Source organism: Oryzias latipes, chromosome 16 (assembly GCF_053564925.1).
Source record: "Oryzias latipes strain Hd-rR chromosome 16, Olatipes_Hd-rR_3.1".
In the NCBI taxonomy this organism is placed as follows: domain Eukaryota; kingdom Metazoa; phylum Chordata; class Actinopteri; order Beloniformes; family Adrianichthyidae; genus Oryzias; species Oryzias latipes.
The window spans coordinates 23,146,066-23,161,327 of record NC_136252.1 but is presented as its reverse complement, the minus strand read 5'-3'; the positions used below and the strand labels follow the sequence as shown (position 1 = coordinate 23,161,327).

The following is a 15,262-nucleotide window of genomic DNA, read 5'->3' as shown; positions in this document are numbered from 1 at the left end:
TAACTCTGTAAAAACCACCTTACTGGTGTTTTGTTGAGATTGCCAGCTTGAAGCAGTATACCTATGTCTGTTTTATCGCTCGCACGTGGTGCACCTGCGACCACGAGTGGGTTAACCCTGCCTCTCCGGCTAACAACAGAACACAGGGAGGAAAAGGAAGCTTAAATGAGTGAGTGGCAGGGGGTAGAAAGGAGGAGGAGGAGGAGGAGGAAGGGGAGGAGTGGCAGACTGTTAGAGTGAATTAATTCAACCTCAGCCAGCTCTGATTGACTGTGTAGCAAACTGGCATGTACAAATATTCCCCGTGACACCAAAATCATGGAGAGGGAGAAGAGGAATGACACGTCCTTCTCCAGAAAGAGAAGTTTCACTTTTGGGGCATATGGCGGGTGAGTAGATTTCTAGTTCAAATTCTTAAAAAAAAGAACAAAAGTTAATTGCTTATTTTGAATAAAATGAACTTTATGCATTTAGAGAATCCTGCTTCCTTGAGGAAAAGTTTTCCCACGGATGTTCTCTGTCTTTGTTCACAGTGTGGACAGATTCACGTGTGGGGATGAGACGAGGTAAGGGTTTGTTCCAGAATTTCAGCGGTCCCGTGACCAGGAGTCTTATTTTTGTCTCGTAAAAACTGGAAGATGGATAACAGATTGCGCTGTCTGGTGTTCATAAACCTGTTGCTGCAGACCGGAATCTGGAAAAGAGAAGATACTGGACATTCTGGACTCTCCCACAAGTGGCAGCAAGTCTGTCGTTTCTTCCAGCTGCAGTCAGCGGGTGATGTCAAAAATGCTCTTCCTCTGTCTGAGTTATTGTCCTTCCCCTTTCTGTCTGACTTACCATCTGTTTTTTTCATGTCAGGACACAGAGCTGTTTGAAATTATCGAGAAGCTGCAAGTGAGTTTCGGCTTGATACATCTTATGCAATGTCTGCTGTCATCTGAGCGGAAAAGCTTTGTTGTCATCCTTCTCTTATCCATCAGGGCAGCAGGATCGATGAGCAGCGCTGTGTATTCCCACTGCCCCTGAAGGTTAACCATACTAAAAAGTATCTGACACCACACGCAGCTTAAACATACTTTCACGTGTTGAAGTTTCCATAACAAGTGACATGTTTCCCCCCCAAACAGTCAGCCTAATCTTCCGCTCCTTTTGTGTCTGTGTCAGTCTCAGCTTTTGACCGTAGGTGCAGACCTGCCCCTCATCCTCCCCTCAGAGTCAGGAGGCTATTGGATTGACCCCCCGCTGGAGAGGCTTGCAGATGTGAGTCCTCCTTCCTCCCACCGTGAACTCCACGTGGAGAACTATGACATCATGGAAAGGGACGGCGAAGCCAAAACCTACCAGGAGTTTTTTCGCTTTCGGGTAAGCCCACTTCCACTGCTGATTACAGGAATGTGAACCAGCTTTGGGTCACATGGCACTCATGTTTTTCACTCTTTCCTTTAAGTACCACCATTCATTCACAGCTGCAGACCCATATTTGGGGCCACTGGTTCTTTCTGTGTGCTTGGAGGAAGAGGAAAATAAGATAAGAGTAATACTAAGGTCAGACCTAAGACTGTTTAGTCATAAGTTATGACTGACATTGTCATTTAGATTTTGTCTGAAGCTTGATGGTTAGAAATACTGTTGTCACATCAAAAAGTCTGTCATGACAAAAAAAGTGTCCATTTTTGTTTAGAATAATCTTTTGAATTTTTGAATGAAAGTAAAATGTCTGTTTAACTATGGATGTTACTCTAGGATTCTGGGTAATTATTTCAATGCAAGTATCAGTATTTGAATCAAAGATTCTCAAAAAAGTTTTTCAAATATTTTACTTTGATATTATCTTATGTGTTTAAATAAAAAACTTGAAAAAAAATTGCACAAAAAGTTTTAGTGTTCTTGTCTGACAGGATGAAGGAGTGCTCTCTGCACGGAGTTTTCTCTGTGTCCCTTTTTCCCAACATCCCTTCAGCCGTTGAGTTAGCAAAGGTAAACCCGTTTCCTTAAACTCACACTTAACTTTGCATTATCTTTATTTATGGCCATATGCTGCACTGTGGGGCAGTGGTTAGCACTCTTGCGTTACAGGGAGAAGGTCCTGGTTCAAATCCTTTCTGTGTGGAGTTTGCATGTTCTTCCCATGCAGGAGCCCTCTGGCTCCTCCTGCAGTCCCCAAAACACGCTCCATAGGTTAATTGTTTACTCTAAATTGTCTCTAGGTATGATAGTGTGTGGCCCTACCAAGTTGTGTGTCCAGGGTGTACCCCATCTTCACCCCAACAGTAGCAGGGACAGGCTAAGGCGACCCTGTGACCCTGAAAGGGATGCAGCGGGTTGAGAAAATATAAGTAGATGTATATGGATAGATGAATATATGGTCATTTTTCATATTCTTTAGGAATATGTTTTACAGACAAGCTTTAGGTTGATTGTTTTTATGCAAATTATGCAAAAACATTTTTTGTCTGCTTAACGTAATGTAAATTTGCATCAAACCACTTTGGATCCAAAATTACACTAACTCTACATGAAAGCAAAACATAAGTGAGTTTTTTATTCATAGCTGGAAATAAATTCAGTTGTTAAGGGGTTGAGAAGCTGCCTGCCTAAATGCGATTTGTTTATAAAGCAACTTTAATTCTCTTTAGATGCTCTGTGACAAAGTGTCCGTCCCAAAGTTTAATGTGGTCTGCTATCTCAAGGTAACGTTGAAAAATTCAAACATCATTTTCTTTGGTGTTAGAAAACCATAACTGAATAAAAGCCCACGTCAGCTCTGCATGTCTCTTCTTCCCACCAGGCTCCAGACCTCATAACTGCCTTTGATGAACACAGAGTGTCTCCTAATTTTAAGTTTGGTGTCTTATACCAAAAAGAGGGGCAGGTACTTTTTATTTCTTTAATTTCTTCATTTACAACAAGAAATTAAAAAACAGCTGAAGTGCCATCTGTCTTTCTTTAGCTCACTGAGGAGGACATATTGAGCAACAGAGAGGAAAGTGAAGAATTTAAAGAGTTCCTGTCAATCCTGGGAGATACGGTTCAGCTGCAGGGATTCACAGGGTAAAGGATGCTCTCATTGTTTATCTGGCAATGATCTTTTTATATGTGTGTGTGTGTCCGTGTGTGTGTGTGTCTCTTTGTATATATGTACCTATGTATGTACGTATGTACATATGTATGTACGTATGTACATATGTATGTATGTAGGTATGTATGTAGGTATGTATGTAGGTATGTATGTATTTATGTATGTAGGTATGTATGTAGATATGCATGTATTTATGTATGTAGGTATTTATGTATTTATGTATGTAGGTATGTATGTAGATATGCATGTATTTATGTATCTAGTTATTTATGTAGATATGTATGTAGGTATGGATGTATTTATGTATGTAGGTATGTATGTATGTATCTAGGAAGCTGTGGAAAAAGCATAGTAGACCAGAATATGTATTTTTAAATGCAGTCATAAATAGAAACCAGAACTCTGATCAGAGGATATGACTTAATGTTAATAACATCTATTGTAAGTGATGGAATGGAAAATTGTATTGATTTAGCCATTAGTCGTTGAATGGGAGGAGAGTGAAGGCTAACAGGCTGGTTTCAGGATCCAGGTTTCATGTCGGCATTTGTTTGCAGACCTCTGTTGTTGACTTTTTATTCTCATATTTCTTTACACTTTATCATCTTATGTAACCCTTGCGCTATCCTAGGCACTTTAACATTGGGAGTTGGGTCATCTAGACCCACTAGACAGTGCGCTGAACCTTTTTTCTTCAATGATTTGTGATCTTCACTGGTGTCCATGGATTACGTGAAATCTTTCCACCTTTATCCACCTTTGTCATGGTAGGGAGAACACGTCAATGTAAGGGTGGGGTCATCTAAGATAGCACAAGGGTTAAAACCAGTGATTGTTGCCCTAAAATGGATTTAGAAATTAAATTGGCAAATATCCTCCAATCATTCCTTTTTTATTGCTGTCAGCTGAGGTAAACTGGCATGTGTTGGAAGTTCCTCTGATTCAAATCTATTTTGAAAGTTTTTGAACTTCTAATATTTCATATTTTGTATTGTCCATTTTAGTTGTAAATGAGATTTTAAATTTAGAGTTTGTTTCAATCTGACAAAAGTGTCAATGTGAATTTGTAAAATAAAGAGCAACATATTTGTATTTTCTAGAATTTCTAAAATTGTTTTTGGTTTAAATAAAATCTAATAATAAAAAAAGGTCAATTTGTCCTTTTAAGTCATCAGTTTATGGAATTAGTTGGGGTCTTTTTGACCTTTCCTCGATTTTGTTGTGTTTTTCCAGATTCAGAGGAGGTCTGGATGTGTGTCACGCTCAGACAGGAAGTGAAGCCGTCTACACTTCCTTTCATGGAAGAGAAATCATGTTCCATGTTTCAACAAAGTTGCCTTACACAGACGGAGACCCGCAGCAAGTCAGTCCCGTGCATTTTCCATAGTCTGTCTTTAATGATAATTCACAGGACTCTGTCTCCACGCTTTATGACCCCTTTCCTGGAAAATACTTTTCTTGAGTAGATCCTGATGGTTGTTTCTGCATTTTTTTTGTTTTGTTTATCACCAGCTGCAAAGAAAAAGACACATTGGTAATGATATAGTAGCTTTGGTCTACCAGGAAGGCAACACCCCTTTTCTATGTGACGTTATCAAGTCTCACTTCCTGCACAGTTTTCTGGTGGTGCGAAGGATTCAGAGGGAGGAGAAAGGAGGGACGGCCTACCAAGTGAGTCAAGACTGGCCTTAGTTCAACTCTGCGGTGTATTCATGAAAAAAAAAGGTTTATTTGTAACAAATATCTTAAATATGTGATTGATTTGAATGTTTGTGTACTTATGGTGTTCATTTACACAAATGCCATGAATAATTTCTTACTCAAGAGTGTCCAATTTTTTGAAGCGTAATGAATAAATAATATTAATGCATTGGAGTAATGCACACACAGACATGACCATCTAGGATGTTAGAGGAAATAAACACTCTCAGCAAGCACTATTGTTAGTTATGTGTAACTTTCTACATGCTTTGAGAGTTGAGGAAATATTTTAATTCTCCCCATGTACATAAAAGAGAAAAATCTAAATGACTGCATTCATGTGATCCGCAAGCAAATTAAAAACAAAGTTGTTTTTTAATCTAAGAAGGTAACTAAATCCATTCAATTGTAGAACAGGTTGAAGTTATTTTAAAAAATTAAAGTAAATTTAAAAAAAAACCTTTGGAGAAGTTTGTTTTTTTGTGTTGTAAACTTGTTCAGAAACTTGTTTTAAAAAATGTTAAAAGGTTTACAGATCTTTTTTTTCTCCTGAAAGGTGTCTGTAACAGCCAGAGACGACGTTCCTCCGTTTGGACCGGTCATCCCTGATCCCCCCCTCTTCACAGAAGTAAAACCTGGTTTAATCTCTTCACATGTATCATCATCATCTTCTGTTTGTTTGACCCCTTTTTTTGATTGCATGAGTTACTCCTACATGCTTCTGCAGCTGTCAAACATCTGCAAAATGTTTGTTGTGAAGGAATATTTTGCACCTTCTAGTCAATCGTTTTAATGAACATTTCAGGCAGCCTGAGAGTTTAAACCCATTACTTTGATGAGATATAGATCAGTAAACCTTTTAATCCTTTCTCCTTCTCTCTGTTCTGTATCTATCAGCATTGTCAGCTGAGAGAATTTCTCCTCACCAAGCTCATCAATGCAGAAATTTCCTGCTACAAGGCTGAGCAGTTCAACAAACTGGAGGTAGCCGAAGCAACACCTCTTTAGATTTTTATTAATGCTGTTCTTTTTCACTTACTTCTGAAATATGCATTCTCTTGCACCATCTTGTCTCCCGTGAAGCTTCGAACGCGCTTGTCGCTCCTGGAGAGCTTGAAGACTGAACTTTTCACCCGTTCCCAGTGCATGATGGGGGATTCATCGTTGGCTCCAGCCTCCACTTCTGAGGGTGTGCGTGGAGGCTCTGAAGGAAGTGGTGGCTTTATTGAAAATTTTAAGGTGACTGCTAACATCCCTCAGAGACTCATGAAATTACTTTGACTTGAATTCTCTTGTTTTTGATTCACCACCATCAGAGGGCCATCCGAGTGCGGAGCCACTCATTTGAAACTCTGGGGGTGCCCAGGAAGATCTCTGGAAACTCGTCACAGAAGCCTAAGGTAACAGAAACCAGGTTTTTTTAAGCATCTATACATTGAAATTATTAAAACAAGCTATTTCCATTTATTTTCAGGTGGATAAAGATGGAGAAAGGTGAGAAAAACAAACAAAAAATAATTTATTTTTTATCTAAGCTGAGATGGTAAGGGCTAAAAGTTGCTTTTTTTTGCAGTGACAAATCTGCAGGACTTCCATCTGACAGTTTGGGGGCTGTTGAACTGAAAGATCATGCAAGTCCTCAAGAGGAGATGTGAAGGAATCTACCAACCTGTAGATATTTTAAATATCATGACACTACTAGCGTTTATTGTTATAACTGAATTATTGACTTGAATACTACATGTACATAGAGTAATAAAATAGTTTTTCAGAGAGTTTAATTATTTTAAGATCATAATAGACTGTGCAGAAAGTTCTAAAAAAGTTAAGCTTCATCAGAGTAAAACGTTTGACCCAAAAAAAACCTGCCAGGGGGTTTTGATGTTTCTGTGATGCGGTACATATACTGAGACTGAAACAGAAGAGTCAGTACAATAGCATATTCTATAACAATGAAGACCGTTTATTGTGTTAGACCTAATTCTGATGAAAAATAAAATTCATCTTGATATTTCTCAAACTCTGTATTGATTTCTTTAAATGCTGCAAAAATATGTTTTTTGGGGTTAATAGAAAACATTATGTGATGTGAGTTTGTGAGTTTTTTTTGTGCTTATTGTTCTTGTTGATTTTGTTTCCTTAAATCTAAATCATGGGGTTGCAAGCCAGTAACTTCTGTGCCGGTCCCAAGCCCGGATAAATAGAGAGGGTTGCGTCAGGAAGGGCATCCGGCGTAAAAATTGCCAAAATAACCATGCGAATCATCCACAACACTTTAGACATACCGGATCGGTCGAGGCCCGGGTTAACAACGACCGCCACCGATGCTGTTAACCTACAGGGTGTCGGTGGAAATTTGACTACTGTTGGTGGAAGAAAGAGGGGAGGCAGAAGGGTCCGTGGCCAGACAGAGAAGGGGAAAGGCAGGAACATAGGTTTGAGAATAGGGACTCTTAACGTTGGCACAATGACAGGGAAAGGCAGAGAGCTGGCAGACATGATGGAGAGAAGGAATGTAGATGTACTGTGTGTGCAGGAGACAAGGTGGAAGGGCAGCAAGGCACGTAGTATTGGAGGAGGATACAAACTGTTCTATCATGGTGTTGATAGGAAGAGAAACGGGGTAGGTGTGATTCTGAAGGGGGAGTTTGTAAACAGTGTTCTAGAGGTGAAAAGAGTCTCAGACAGGATGATGAGCCTAAAGTTAGAAATCGAAGGGGTGATGGTGAATGTAGTCAGTGGGTATGCGCCACAGGTTGGCTGTGAGTTAGAAGTGAAGGAGAGATTCTGGAGTGAGTTGGATGAGGTCATAGAGAGTTTTCCCAGAGGAGAGAGAGTTGTTATTGGAGCAGACTTTAATGGGCATGTTGGTGAGGGCAACAGAGGTGATGAGGAGGTGATGGGCAGGTTTGGTGTGAAGGAAAGGAATCTGGAGGGACAGATGGTGGTGGACTTTGCGAAGAGGATGGAAATGGCTGTAGTCAACACTTACTTCCAGAAGAGAGAGGAACATAGAGTGACATACAGAAGTGGAGGTAGGAGTACTCAGGTGGACTACATCCTATGTAGACGAGGTCATTTGAGAGAGGTTAATGACTGCAAAGTGGTGGTAGGAGAGAGTGTAGCCAGACAGCACCGCATGGTGGTGTGTAAAATGACTCTGGAGGTCAGGAAGAAGAAGAGAGGGAAAACAGAAAAGAAGACCAAGTGGTGGAAGCTACAGAATGAAGAAACTTGTGAGGAATTTAGGCAGAAGTTGAGGCAGGTCCTGGGTGGTCAGGATGAGCTTCCAGAGGACTGGGAAACTACAGCAGAGATTATCAGGGAAACAGGTAGGAAGGTGCTAGGTGTGTCATCTGGAAAGAGGAAAGACGGTAAAGAGACTTGGTGGTGGAATGAGGAAGTACAGGAATGCGTCCAGAGGAAGAGGTTGGCTAAAAGGAAGTGGGATGTAGAAAGGACTGAGGAAGGTAGACAGGAGTACAAGGAAGCGCAGCGTAGAGTGAAGAGAGAGGTGGCAAAGGCCAAACAGAAAGCTTACGATGAGCTATATGACAGGTTAGACACAAAGGAAGGAGAGAAGGACTTGTACAGGCTAGCCAGACAGAGAGACAGAGATGGGAAGGACGTGCAACAGATAAGGGTGATTAAGGACAGAGATGGAAAGGTGCTAACAACCCAGGAGAGTGTACAGAAAAGATGGAAGGAGTATTTTGAGGAGCTGATGAACGAGGAAAATGACAGGGAAAGAAGGGAGGAAGATGTGGTTGTTGTGGAGCAGGAAGTAGCAGAGATTGGAAAGGATGAGGTTAGGAAGGCTCTGAAAAGGATGAAGAGCGGAAAGGCCGTTGGTCCTGATGACGTACCTGTGGAGGTATGGAAGTGCCTAGGAGAGACAGCAGTGGAATTTCTAACAAGGTTGTTCAATAGGATTTTAGAGAGTGAGAAGATGCCTGAGGAATGGAGGAGAAGCGTTCTGGTCCCGATCTTTAAGAACAAGGGTGACATGCAGAACTGCAGCAACTATAGAGGAATAAAGTTGATGAGCCACACAATGAAGCTGTGGGAAAGAGTAGTGGAAGCCAGGCTTAGGAAGAAGGTGGAGATTTGTGAGCAGCAGTATGGTTTCATGCCCCGTAAGAGCACCACTGATGCCATTTTTGCTTTGAGAATGTTGATGGAAAAGTACAGAGAAGGTCAGAAGGAGCTGCATTGTGTGTTCGTAGATTTAGAGAAGGCGTATGACAGGGTGCCGAGGGAGGAGCTGTGGTACTGTATGAGGTCGTCTGGAGTGGCAGAGAAGTATGTCAGAGTAGTTCAGGACATGTATGAGAGAAGTATGACGGTGGTGAGATGTGCTGTAGGTCAGACAGAGGAGTTCAAGGTGGAGGTGGGACTACACCAAGGATCAGCTTTGAGTCCTTTTTTGTTTGCTATGCTGATGGACAGGCTGACAGACGAGGTCAGACAGGAATCTCCCTGGACAATGATGTTTGCGGATGACATTGTAATCTGCAGTGAGAGTAGAGAGCAGGTGGAGGAACAGCTAGAGAGGTGGAGGTTTGCTCTGGAAAGAAGAGGTATGAAGGTCAGTCGTAGTAAGACAGAATACATGTGTCTGAACGAGAGGGATCAAGGTAGAAGCATTAGGTTACAGGGGACTGAGGTGAAGAAGGTGCAGGAGTTTAAGTACTTGGGGTCAACAGTTCAGTGTGATGGGGATTGTGGAAAAGAGGTGAAGAGGCGAGTGCAGGCAGGTTGGAGCGGTTGGAGGAAAGTGTCAGGAGTGTTGTGTGACAGAAAAGTGCCAGCAAGACTCAAAGGAAAGGTGTACAAGACAGTGGTGAGACCAGCTCTGCTCTATGGGTTAGAGACGGTAGCAGTGAGACAGAGACAAGAGGCTGAGATGGAGGTAGCAGAGATGAAGATGTTGAGGTTCTCCTTAGGAGTGACCAGGTTAGACAGGATAAGGAACGAGTACATCAGAGGGACGGCTCATGTTGCCTGTGTTAGCGACAAAGTCAGAGAAGCCAGACTGAGATGGTTTGGACATGTTCAGAGGAGGGATAGTGGATATATTGGTAGAAGGATGTTGGAGATGGAGCTGCCTGGCAGGAGGGCAAGAGGACGGCCAAAGAGGAGATATATGGATGTCTTAACAGAGGACATGAAGTTGGCTAACGTTAGGGTAGAAGATGTTCATGATAGAGTGAGGTGGAAAAGGATGATTCGCTGTGGCGACCCCTGATGGGAAAAGCCGAAAGAGAAAGAAGAAATCTAAATCATGGGAAAATTATCTCTTGTCCAATCAATGGGGCCAATAAACAAGATTATGTGTAATTGACACTCCAACCCAGCAGGTGGCAGTAGCAAACTGCAAATCGGTTGAAGCTGCAGTTCGGTGACGTTTTAGAACTACATAAACTGCAAAAATAATAAAAGACAGCTCTGCAGACTGTTAACAGTCTCGATATATAAGGCCAGTAAACGGTCAGTGCAGGTAGTTTCGCGCTCGCGGTGCCACAATTCGAGCACGAAGAAGAAGCGCTCTGCGTCAGCCAGCGTGGTTGAACTTTGACACACCTGAGTGTGAGCCTTTCAATTCCAAACAAACAAACGGAGTCGTTCGACCCTGCAGTGCATTAACTTCCAGTAAGTTTGCGTTGCTGCAATTTGCTAACACAGCAGAGCGCAAGATGGCATCGAGAAAGGTGGTGGAGTTGTTCTATGATGTGGTGTCTCCGTACTCCTGGCTGGGATTTGAGGTTATTGTCTTTGTTTTTACTCATTCATCTGACCTAATTGCGAAGAAGCTCCAAACAACCACTGACGTTTTTATTTCTGGCAGGTTATGTGTCGCTACAGACATGTGTGGAACATCGAGCTGAAACTGCGTCCGGCTTTTCTGGGAGGCGTCATGCACGGATCAGGTTTGTGTTAACAAGAAAAACTTGCAGCGTGTTTGCAGGTCATCCTCCAGAGCACTGAGGACATTCAGTCACCAGACGCTCACAAAATCCACTAGTTAATCAATGAAGGAAGTAAAAGGAATATAAAGCTGCTTCAGTTTTTATGCAACAAATGTCAGATTTGTCAGAATCTAATGAAAATGGTGTTTTTTTTCCATGTTCTTGTAGCACTTTTCTCGTCATGGAGGACAAATATTAAGAAAATGAAGCTCAAAATGGCATTTACTACTATATGTTTTAATTCAAAAAGTTAATGAATAAATTATATTGAATAAAGCTTGTAGATGTGACGCAAAGCCACGTGCTCCCTGCTCCGCTCCATTCTGATGCATCCACTTGTAAATGACTAAATATCCATGTGTTTCTTCGTTTTCCTCGTCTGAGCTGGAATCTAGTTTAAAACTGTACAGCTGGATGGCTCGGCTATTGCTCACCATTTTTGTTGCACCGGTAATGATAGGTTGTAAGGGGCCAAGGTAGGCGAATGCATGGGGCCCCCGACTCTCTACATTTTTGTCCATCATTAGTTATTCCATGCTTTTCTCTGAATGACTGCAAAAATGGTGGATGTAATATCGTTTAAAATTTGTTAGAGTTGGACTTTCAATCGAATTAGGAAATAATAAATAATGGGTGATTAATTAATCGCTGGATAATATTTGGGTGTAGTTTTTTTTTTTGTTGGGTCTAGTGATTTTTTTTAGGTTACTTTTTGGCTGGAAAACCAAGACTCTATCTGGCAACACTGGCAGAGATTAAATGAAAATTTAAAGCAATTAAAAAAAAATAATAATAATTAAATGGAACAAAGTGTTCCGATGGGCTGTAAAAAGAGGAAAAGGCAAAGAGAAAGCAAGACATTTGTTGCCAAACTTCCAAAAGTGCTGGAAGACAGAAAACATAGGAAAAACAAAGAATAAAAAAAAAAAACTCTAAAAGAAGGTTAAAAAAAGTCAAACATTAGAAAAGTGGAAGAAAAGGAGAAGAAAGGTAAAGGGAGGACATGAAAATTGTAACTTTGAAAATATTTATATTTTTATTGATGCCACTTTTTCATGCCTCTGTAGTAAAACTTGACAAGACAAAGTGGGAGATTAACATTTTCCTGCATTTAAATAATTTCACATCTTCAAAGTGAAAATAATATATATCATATACAATACATTTCTTTAACATTTAAATGTGGTTTCAGTTTCAAAACATTTGGATTCTTGACATTGATGTTGTCTAAAAGTGGACCAGTAAGGAAGTTATTTGATGTTTTAACCTGTAGGCAAAGATTTTTAAATTATAATTAATACAACCACTGCAGAGGGCCGCATGTTATTGTTCATCTGGGGCCCCCAAACTACTAAATCCGCCACTGTGAGGGGCTTTAAGCTAGCAGGAGAGTTTTAAAAAAGGGATGATGGGAAACGGGGGTAGGCTTACTCCCACCCACAACTAGGAGGGGAACTTCTAATGAACTACATCCTAGAAAATGAGACAGTTCTTTTGATTTGACCTATAAAAACAGCATAATCACAATTAAAAGACCACTGTGGGGACACTCAAAAAATAGATCAGAAGATGATTGGAGCGGGGTTTTTTTAGACACTGGAAACTTGACTGACTTTCTTTTTCCCCAACAGGCAACAAGCCTCCTGGTATGGTTCCTAACAAATTTAAATATATGGACAAGGACCTCACCCGCTTGGCAAAATACTTTGATGTCCCTTTAAAGTGTCCAGCAGACCCGTTTGAGGTCATGTTCCAAAAAGGTAGATAAAACTGCTTCATTATTGTGCTGTTGATTACAGGAGCAGTTGTCAATCCCCTGGGCCCCCGCCCTGAGTGTAATATTTATTATCCTGCTTCAGCACACCAGAGTGAAATTGCTGTGTCAATATTAGCCTTCTTCAGAGTTTAATCGAGGGATACCAATGTTTTTTTCTTTGCTGTCTTTTGTTAGGCTCCATGTCTGCAATGCGATTTGTCACAGCAGTGCAAGAGAGGGAGACAGGTGGAGACGAGCAGGTGGAGCAGGTTTCCCGTGAGCTGTGGAGACGGATCTGGAGTGAAGATAAAGACATTACCCAGCCTGAATCGATGTCTGAGGTCACAGCTTTTTTTTTTTTTTTTTTTTTTTGTCTTGGATGCATTTCTCTCAAAAATGAATTCAGGAACTTTTATTCATGCTTTATGTTTTAAATTTACAGGCAGCAAAGAAAGCTGGACTGTCTGACAGTGATGTCGAAGCAGCACTACAGCTGTATACTTCCCAGCCGATTAAAGACAAGCTTAAAAACACAACAGAGCATGCACTTAGTTATGGGGTTGGTTCTATTTTTGTTTTTCCTTGTTGATAAAACCAAATATTATTAGAAAACAAATACAAAAGTAAAATCTTCCCTCATATCTTTTATTTTTTCAGGCGTTTGGCTTCCCCATGATTGTGTGTCATATTGATGGAAAGCCAGAAATATTTTTTGGATCTGACAGATTTGAGCTCATGGCCTTCTGCATTGGTAAGAAAAAGGCATTTTTTTCAATTTAATCTTTATTTTCTTTTCATTTCATTGGTATTTGTGCAAGAGTTTTTTTTCTTTACTTTTTCCATTTGGTTTATGCCTTTATTTCTTTATTTTGAACATCTTAAATGAAAAACTCACCTTTACATAAAAAAGGCAGGAAACATAAAAAAAAATCCAACTGTTCAGTGGTTAAAAAATTAAATACGATGAGCTTGAATCAGCTTTTCTATGTACATCTTTTTTGTAACATTCAGTTATTTCTTTTTTTTATTTAATTTTCCCCATTATTGTAAATTTTTTAATTTATTTTTGATAAGAAAAATGTAAAAATTGAATGAAGTCAGCAAATAAACTTATAAAGATTTATCTCCAATCTTGGTTTTGCTTACATGGTAAATAAATGACTATTACTAATACAAATTAATGCTTAACTAGGTTTTTACTTTATATTTGGGGAAAAATGTATTAATTTTAGGACAAAGTTTGGAGACACCTTTCCTTTTGAAAGAGTCTGTGTTTCTTGATTTCTGCCTTTTTTTGTATCATCAAATGTAAATTTTTAGTAACTGTTTTCTCTGTGTTGCAGGTGAGAAATGGCTGGGCCCTAAACCTGATAAATCAGCTGCCAGACTGTGAGACGTTAATTGTTCATCTCACTGGGTTGATGCTCTCAAACTCAGATGACGTCCTCTGTTTTCTGTGTCTTAGGGCAAAAAAATCTGGTATTCTTCAGTAAATGTAGGTTTAATTAATAAATACTGCATAAGATGACAGATATTGATTGGCACAACACGCTTGACAGCCTTTTTCTGAAATTATAATCTCGTGGGTGGTTTTTAAGGCTCTCAATAAATTCCTATTAATAAAAATGGTAGTTTTTGGAAGGATTATGATTGTTTTATAATAGCCTCATGACATTTTGCAAAAGTTGGATATTTTTCTGATGGCAATATTTTTGCTATTTAAAACAATCACATCAACCAGATCTTTTTTTTGCTGCAGGATTAACATTTTTTTTATATTTCTTATGATAAAAATGTGTGTTTTAATATCACTTAAAATCTTTGAGTATTTGTAAAACCTGTTGTGCCTAAATGTTTGAGAATGTTTCAAGTAAATTCTGTGCTTACTTTAACCAAATAAACTCTTTACACAAAGAAAACAGGCTTAGTGATTTGATTAGGCAGAGTTATCAAATCATACATGTAACTGATAAAAACATTTCAATGGCCTATTTATGGTTATTACTTTCAAACAGAATCAGCTTTTGGTCAATTTAAACCTGACAGAACAATCTGTTTAGATTTATAGTTACACGGTTTAGGAGGGCATATCAGGATATGAAGAACGGCTGTAAAGATTTATGGTGAAGCAGCAGATTAGTGGATGAGACACTTGTGTTTTTGTTCTGACTGCGTACCTGCGTACTGGATCAGGTACGCGTTCTGATTGCGTACCTGATCCAGGTACGCAACATTAAGTAGGGCAAGAGTAGCTAGGAAACAAGCAGGATGGGATTTCTTGAGGACCAGGATCAGAGAAACACATTTACAAGTGAAGCTAAAATCCTTTGCTGTTAGAAAGGACTATCAGGCGAACGTCAGAAAAAAACTCAGTTTTTTCTTCTTTTTTTTTTTTACAAATTAAGTTTTGAAAGTTACTGTTATATCTTAACAACTAAAGGAACAGCAGTACCACAGAGGCTGAAATCTTTTTGGCAAATGGGTTTTTGGCAAATTGGCAAAAGGCAGGCTTGTTGATCCTAACAAGATTTGGTTGATCAGGACTGATCTTCAGTGGTGTTACAGCTGTAATTACTGCAAACATGGAAGTGGCATAACGTCTGTTACCTGTCTGCTTTAGGTGTGAGCGCACCCCCATGCAGACACAAGAAAGGTCTGTTGTGACAAAATCATGTTTCTGTTGCACACATATAGGCATGGGTAAAAGATTTGTGAGCTGACCTGAACTGTGGGAACCGCCCATCCTATACATAA

The 15,262-nt window shown here is 39.9% G+C and overlaps 2 protein-coding genes across 3 annotated transcripts; both read left to right on the top strand.

Moving 5' to 3' along the window:
- Positions 1 to 209: 209 nt before the first annotated feature.
- On the top strand, positions 210 to 6,803 carry rap1gapl (RAP1 GTPase activating protein-like). Of its 2 annotated transcripts, none has more exons than XM_004078195.5 (19): positions 210 to 389; positions 534 to 566; positions 687 to 777; positions 862 to 897; positions 984 to 1,031; positions 1,168 to 1,365; positions 1,451 to 1,548; positions 1,902 to 1,980; positions 2,640 to 2,693; positions 2,792 to 2,875; positions 2,954 to 3,054; positions 4,316 to 4,445; positions 4,595 to 4,753; positions 5,340 to 5,411; positions 5,681 to 5,767; positions 5,867 to 6,022; positions 6,100 to 6,183; positions 6,258 to 6,277; positions 6,357 to 6,803. In XM_004078195.5, exons 1-19 carry the CDS (start codon positions 319 to 321, stop codon positions 6,436 to 6,438), a joined length of 1,683 nt encoding a protein of 560 aa, XP_004078243.1. In that variant the 5' UTR covers positions 210 to 318; the 3' UTR covers positions 6,439 to 6,803. The 2 variants fall into 2 exon arrangements, with proteins under 2 accessions (XP_004078243.1, XP_020566266.1); XM_020710607.2 differs by having other exon boundaries at positions 263 to 389; positions 475 to 566.
- Positions 6,804 to 10,145: 3,342 nt separating this feature from the next.
- LOC101171358 (glutathione S-transferase kappa 1) lies at positions 10,146 to 14,427 on the top strand. Its single transcript, XM_004077966.5, has 7 exons — positions 10,146 to 10,548; positions 10,632 to 10,713; positions 12,384 to 12,512; positions 12,704 to 12,849; positions 12,951 to 13,067; positions 13,166 to 13,259; positions 13,852 to 14,427. The coding sequence occupies exons 1-7, from the start codon at positions 10,480 to 10,482 to the stop codon at positions 13,899 to 13,901; spliced, it is 687 nt and encodes a 228-aa protein (XP_004078014.1). The 5' UTR covers positions 10,146 to 10,479; the 3' UTR covers positions 13,902 to 14,427.
- The last annotated feature ends 835 nt before the right edge of the window (positions 14,428 to 15,262 follow it).

What these genes read in the sequence shown, in the direction of transcription:
- rap1gapl (XM_004078195.5), top strand. Translation starts at nt 319, where the DNA reads ATGGAGAGGGAGAAGAGGAATGACACGTCCTTCTCCAGAAAGAGAAGT. An exon ending in CAGCTGCAGGGATTCACAGG is followed by an intron (nt 3,055 to 4,315) that starts GTAAAGGATGCT and finishes GTGTTTTTCCAG; the next exon opens with ATTCAGAGGAGGTCTGGATG. An exon ending in ACTCGTCACAGAAGCCTAAG is followed by an intron (nt 6,184 to 6,257) that starts GTAACAGAAACC and finishes ATTTATTTTCAG; the next exon opens with GTGGATAAAGATGGAGAAAG.
- LOC101171358 (XM_004077966.5), top strand. Translation starts at nt 10,480, where the DNA reads ATGGCATCGAGAAAGGTGGTGGAGTTGTTCTATGATGTGGTGTCTCCG. An exon ending in ACTCCTGGCTGGGATTTGAG is followed by an intron (nt 10,549 to 10,631) that starts GTTATTGTCTTT and finishes TATTTCTGGCAG; the next exon opens with GTTATGTGTCGCTACAGACA. An exon ending in AGGCGTCATGCACGGATCAG is followed by an intron (nt 10,714 to 12,383) that starts GTTTGTGTTAAC and finishes TTTCCCCAACAG; the next exon opens with GCAACAAGCCTCCTGGTATG.